Source organism: Centroberyx affinis, unplaced genomic scaffold, assembly GCF_046629955.1.
Source record: "Centroberyx affinis isolate AG114_WGS23_722 - 3 ecotype Tasmania unplaced genomic scaffold, CSIRO-AGI_Caff_v1 ptg005098l_1, whole genome shotgun sequence".
NCBI classification, from domain to species: domain Eukaryota; kingdom Metazoa; phylum Chordata; class Actinopteri; order Beryciformes; family Berycidae; genus Centroberyx; species Centroberyx affinis.
In genome coordinates this window covers 103,043-109,259 of record NW_027282523.1, presented here as the reverse complement: position 1 = coordinate 109,259, position 6,217 = coordinate 103,043, and the positions used below count along the sequence as shown (strand labels likewise).

At 44.8% G+C, this 6,217-nt stretch overlaps 1 protein-coding gene across 1 annotated transcript in view; it reads right to left on the bottom strand.

Annotated features, from left to right (window-relative positions):
* Positions 1-621: 621 nt before the first annotated feature.
* Positions 622-6,217, bottom strand: part of spag9b (sperm associated antigen 9b) — a 38,476-nt gene continuing 32,880 nt past the window's right edge. Inside the window, exons 24-29 of the mRNA XM_071546045.1 lie at positions 5,984-6,132; positions 5,576-5,747; positions 5,284-5,397; positions 4,368-4,544; positions 3,747-3,872; positions 622-3,663 (exon numbers count right to left, since the gene is read on the bottom strand). Of these exons, the coding sequence (XP_071402146.1) occupies positions 3,545-3,663; positions 3,747-3,872; positions 4,368-4,544; positions 5,284-5,397; positions 5,576-5,747; positions 5,984-6,132 (857 nt within the window). The 3' untranslated portion in view covers positions 622-3,544. The remainder of the gene's footprint in view (positions 3,664-3,746; positions 3,873-4,367; positions 4,545-5,283; positions 5,398-5,575; positions 5,748-5,983; positions 6,133-6,217) is intronic.

Below are 6,217 nucleotides of genomic sequence, written 5' to 3'. Positions count from 1 at the left end.
GGTTCTTGATGGGTTGAGAAAGTTGTCAAAACCCATTGGATAAACTCAAAAATGCATCAAGCTAAACACAAGGTTGTTTTCCCTAGTTTCTGAAAAGATGACATTTTAGAGATACAAGAATTTTCACTTGACAATGACGACATGCAAACTGACACCAGGCATACTGTATGCATCCATGGTACTGTACATCCACTCCTTACTCTCCTACTACACTATCATTACTGTGATCCATGACAGCCAGGCGTTCTCCTAAGAGCTTGGGAAGAGATTAAAGCCTCTCTATCTGTCTTTCAGCCTGCTAAGCTCCACTTCAGCCTCGCTCAATGGGCTGGAACCAAGGCCTTGAATAGAGCGGTGGCAGGCCAATCACAGGCAGGGGAGGGGTGCTCCTGTCTTTCTAATAAAGTCACTGGGAAAGCACTTTTTGGACTGGTAGCTCGACCGCACCACCTAGTGTCTGTGAAGAGAAGTGTCTGGGCTGAATTCAGGTAATGTGGCTGCAAATGTGTTTACCAAGCAGATGAGTTGTGGGACGACCCCAAGCACACGCTGTGCATAATGCAAAGGTTTCATTATAACCACCGGCTCATACTGTTGACCCGATACTGTAGACTGAACCTGGGCTACCTACACACACCGCTGTAGTCATAAGGGACACAATTTCACAGCAATATGAGACGCCTTCTAAATTTTTTGTATCTTCCCCCGCTACAGAAAAAAATCAATATTGTGGCGGCGCATAGCATCGGGCGGGGCAGGGAGATGTGTGTTTGTGTTACCGCCCTTGACTTTCACCTTGCAGCGCCCCCAGCCCACAGGTAAACAAACTTCTACCAGGATGAAAGCAAGCCCCGGCTCCTCTGCGCATCGCTGCATCTCAAGACCGGAAACATAACAAACAACAACAAAACACGCCGAGGAGTTTGCCCACAAAAAGTCGGTTTATTTGATTGTTAAAAATAAGTAAGGCTAGAGATGCTGTGGAAGTACAAGGTGGTGCGCGTACTGCTAACTCGGGTCGGGATGGGAGTCACCGCCGAGTCAGTGACAAGCATGTGTGGGTGGGTTTTGACAGAGGAGGGCGGGACTTCCTGACGTTTGAGGGCATGTTTCCTGAAATCGGCTATATTGGGATGGAAGTTGCCCCCCCCCCCCCTCCCAGTTTTACCAGACTTTTTCCCACTTAGAGATTGAAAACTGGTTGTGTCAGTGTGTGAGGGCGAGCTCTACCCGGGGCGCTCTACATACAAAAGACAAACCCCCCCTCATTCACCTCCGCTCCCCTAGAGATAGTGCATAGCTCAGTAAAGTGACCCCCCTCCCAATCAAATTCAAATTCATTTCAACAGCAACAACCATTGTCAAAACAATAAACCCAAGCCATTTCTGTGTTTCATACACACATATAATCATATATATATTCATATTCAATGTACAAAGTTACATTCTGAATTGCAAAGGCTCATTCATTGAAATAAATACTGAAATGGCTAAACTGCAATACGTTTCTCTCCTCTCCTGGAGAGAAGAGACATGCACACACATACACTCGCTCGCATGAGGACAGGCTTCCTCTCATACAATACAGAGAAATAAAACAGAACAGATACCAGTACAGTCTACTGGTACACAGAGGCAAGACAGACAGGGCGCGTCTCAAATGACACCCTGCGCGACATCTGGTGCACCCGTCCCGGCCAGGCCAGACGGCGTGCGCTAGATGAGAGTCAGGCTGCCATTTGAGAGAAAGCGGTCTAAAAGACAAGACATACAAAAAGTTCATAAAAATAGGCTTAAAACATTTTCTGAAAGAATTGATGTTTGCCAGACGTCAGGAGGGAATCTCGCTGAGAACTTCAGTTAATCAGCATCGTAAAATGTACAAAAAGGGGCTTGAACGGCGCTGCGAAACCAAAAATGTCAGCCTTGAGTTTTTGACCTCTAAATGTCAAGATAAGAATTTGAGGAAGTTTAGGCGATCCTCAATGTTCCTGCTTGTTTATCGTCTCATAGTACATTTCTCATAGCAATAGGTCCAGCATGTTCTCTTCTCTCATACCCAAAGAATATTTGCCATCATTTTGCAAATATTAAAGTCTAAAAATATATCTATCTATACACCAGGGTTTCTGTTACAAAGACTTGCTTGTTATCTACAGGGAGGCAGAATCAAACATGCTGCTGAAAGGTGCCGTGTTACGGGGGGGGGGAGATGAGACAATTATTTCAGCATGTCGCGATCTATCAATCTTTAATTCATTTTCCTTTGGTAGCAAACATGTAACATTCTTTCACAAAAGAATAAATACTTTGTCACACTTGAAAAGTCTATAACTTAGCTCTGTCAAACCTCGATACCTAAGGCAGTCGTAGATATTTGTAAAGTGTCTACTAGCTCTAGCTGGTGGGAGGGGAGACCGGGGAGCAGAGGACCGGAGACTGTTCAAATACTGCGACAACACGCCCTTCCTTCCTTCCTTCCTTCCTTGAGGTAACAACTCGTACAATATCTAATTAAAGTCAAACAATGGTCTAAGAATCTTCCACCATTCCAACCAAAACAGATCTCTTCTTACTTCAAGGAAGGGAGGATATATGTAGAGTAGTAGTAGATGCAGAGGTAGCTGTTTTCACTACATAATTAGGGGTTTTGTCAACGGCATTGTCAGTCTCTAACCTAAAAAAAAAGATAACCGCTACCTCAAGGATGGGTCGGACACGAAGACGAGTCTTTCAACAGGGCCGTCCTCTGCTCCAGCAGCTGCTAACAAGATAAGTCTGTGATGTATTGCATTTGTCTTAAACAAGATCCAGACCCGGAGACAACTGGCGATCGATTAAACCTCTTGCATACAATCAAAAGCCAAGTTCTCAAGGAAAAAAAAAAAATTGAATTGAAATGGGATCGGGGATTTGTCTTTTTTCGATTGGCTCCCACATGCGATTGCCCCATCTGTACATTATTATTGGACACTGGGGGACATACAGGTGATTGATGATGCAGGTGAGTCCAGCATCAGCGCACAGTATCTGGACTAGGGGAGGTAACCTGAAATTGTCAGTTGGAATATGATCTGAGCAAATAAAACAAACAAACAAAAAAGTAATGGTTTTGTATTCAATAATAGCATTGCTTCAAATAATATTAAAAAAAGCAAGAGGCATAATAATGGATTTCAATTCCAATCCATGAAATTAAAAAAAGGGAAAACAATAAACAAAACAAAGATTTAAAAAAAAAAAATAGGAGAAAACAAGTAAATAAAACAAAATAAACATGCAGTTGTGTGAATCTGTCTGCTCCTCCAGTCGAGTTTACCGCTGAGAAAGATCAGTTTTTGCTTACTTCACCCTTACGCTTCGGGTGAGTGCTTGAGGAGAAAAGTGCCGATCTTAGACTTGTGCCTTCTGCGGGGGTGGGGGTGGGGGTGGGGGGGGTGGGGTGGGGGAACCGTCTACCTGAGCTCCTCCTCCGCGGTAGCTAGCGCGCTTGAGGGGAAAAGGCCAAGTCGGAGCGCGGTGCGGGTCGGAGGGTGTCGAGAGTTCAGTCGTCGTTGACCAGGACCTGCCAGACGATGAGGTGGCTGCGCTCGGCTTTGGCCAGGAAGGGCTGCAGCTTCATGGGGGGCTCCGCCACCTCCTCCGGCTCGCCTGCCTCGTCGCCTACACACAAAAACGCCGTGTTCATTTTTGGATTTACTGTAGCCGTAACGAGTGATTTTATCCGTTTCATTTCACATACTCACCCATCCGGAAGTCGATGTAGCCTTCTCCTCCGCTCATTACCAACACGGACCTGGTCCCCTCCTGAGAGGGGGCATCTGTCGCCTTGTCACCCGCTGCCTCACCTCCGCCTGACGGGATCGCATGACCTGAATACACAGGGCCGCAAACAGTAAATAACACTTTCCAAACAAGTACAGATTGTGTCCAGTCTTACAGTCTTACCTTTGTGGTGCTGCTGACATGTACACCTAATTAATTGTTTGTTTACTTGAATGTGTCTCAGCTCTCTGCCTCTCCAGTTGCTCAGCTGCCTTGAACACTTCTACGTAGAATACACTAATTTTAAGCATGTATAGTTTTAGCCAACAACAGTCCTTGCAAACTAATAGAAGAACCCAGAATTACGTTGTCCAAATGGGTGATTCCATCAAAATACATTTGCATTTGAAAAGAGGATTCGGAGGAGTTGTGCCAAAAATTGCAGCGAAAATGTGAAAAATGAAGAAAGAAATGAAGAACTGATTTGATTTGTCTAAAATGTTTTATACCACAAAGTTTGATAGCAGAGTAAATAAGAAAAACAAAAGTCACACAAACCAATAAGAACAAAGTCATAGACGTGTGGACAGGTTTGTGGTTACCTGGGACGGCGGTGAAGAACTTGACAGCGTCCCGGTGACCGTGGAAGCAGAGCTGAGCGTGAGCCATGGAGCAGTAGGGAACAAAAGTCCCGGCTGTCACTTTGTCGCTGTTGTCGTCGCCGTAGACGCGAACTACACTTCCTGGATGGTTTCCTGCTCCTGCGGTTAGCTTGTTGGCTGCTGAAGGAATGGGAAATATGAGAGAGGGGAGGGGGGGGGAAATGGAGGAGAGAACACAAAAAGAAACAAGGTATGAGTTTTAGTGTCCTGTGGTCAAAAATGCCGTTTCACAGGCTTCTCCACCCTGACAAGAATATAAATCTGGGGGAAACACTGAATACTTGGAATTTTTTGGTATTAACACTATGAAATTTAAAGCTTCAATATTGACACAAAATATCTAGCAGCAGCTTCAAGCCAAAAATATCAGTAACAGACTTGAAATATGAATACTGTTCGAGCCCTAGTACGGATAAATAATGTATAGAGGATGTCATTCAGGAACCTGACAACACTGATGTGAAACCAGCCAGTCACTCCAGCGGGTTTACTTGCAGTATGAAATATTAAAAAGGTGAATAATTTCAAAAATAGGTCTATGAGTGACCAAGTGGGGCTCATGTTGGTGAGAAAAATACCATGACAACGCAGTATTAATTTAGCATTAGTTGCCTGTGGTGAGTGTCTGCGTCATGGGAAAAATATTCTTAGCTTGTAGAAACTAATAAAAAAAAGTGAAGCAATCTCTGGTATTATGTGTGCAACGTGAGTACATGCATCACGATGAAGAAGTGCAGATATACAGGCAGCAGAGAGAGAACTGCGCAGTGTGAGAATTGATTGTTAAGTAGTTTCTTGGAGGCTGAGTCCAGCAGAAATTTTTGGCACCTGAAAATCAAGCTTAACTTTCACTCACTGTCTGTCAGAGGGATGGAGATGATGACTCCGTTGCCGGTGCCGATCCAGAGACGGTTACACGACACCGTGAGAGCCGTGATCCGCACAAACGAGAAGCCCAGCTTCCCCGTACCTGAGAGAAACACAGAGAAAATGTTCCAAACCAAATCTGAGCTGTTGAATCATAAAAATCTTTGTCAAACCCTGAGCCACTCATTCACAAATAGGTTTAAGGCATGTTTCTATTGTTTCACAGAGGACAGATCAATAGTAGAAGCCTAATGGAGAGACTGAACATGTGCTGAACTGACCCAGCATCTTGCTGACATAGGGCTCGATGTCGACGTCCTGCAGGTGCTGGTAGGTGTGGGCGTGGAACAGCCTGAGAGTGGAGTCCAGTCTGATGGACACCCAGATACCGTCACCGTCCCAGGCCAGCTGACGTACCTGGCTCTCCTTACGGGGGTGGGCGTCGAATGACTTCTGCAGGGGGCAGAAAAAAATGTTTTAGTCAAAGCAAGTGAATGTACGTTTCCATGAGCTGGGTCGAAATGATTAAATAATCTTCCTGAACTTAAAACAGAGTCAGAAAAATCACTATATTGAACTTTACTTTTTCCATTCAGTCTTTCTAATTCGATACATCATAATTTGCATCAAAATATTTGGTTAGACACCCAGCTACTGACACAAGGATTGGGGTCAGAGTCTTACTGTACCTCTATCCTCATGGCTTTGGGCTGCACCACATAGATCTTGTTCCTGTAGCCGCACCACACCTTGTCATGCACTACGGTCATGCAGCGGATGGAGTGGTGGGGTCTCCCCAAGTCTAACAGATGGTAGTTGGTCAGGTCCCACTGTCCGTCTGAGAAACAAAGGAAAGACAAGAGCCTTGCTCATACTGCTGGATAAATCCCATATTAAATACATATTACTTTATTTGTAGAAGC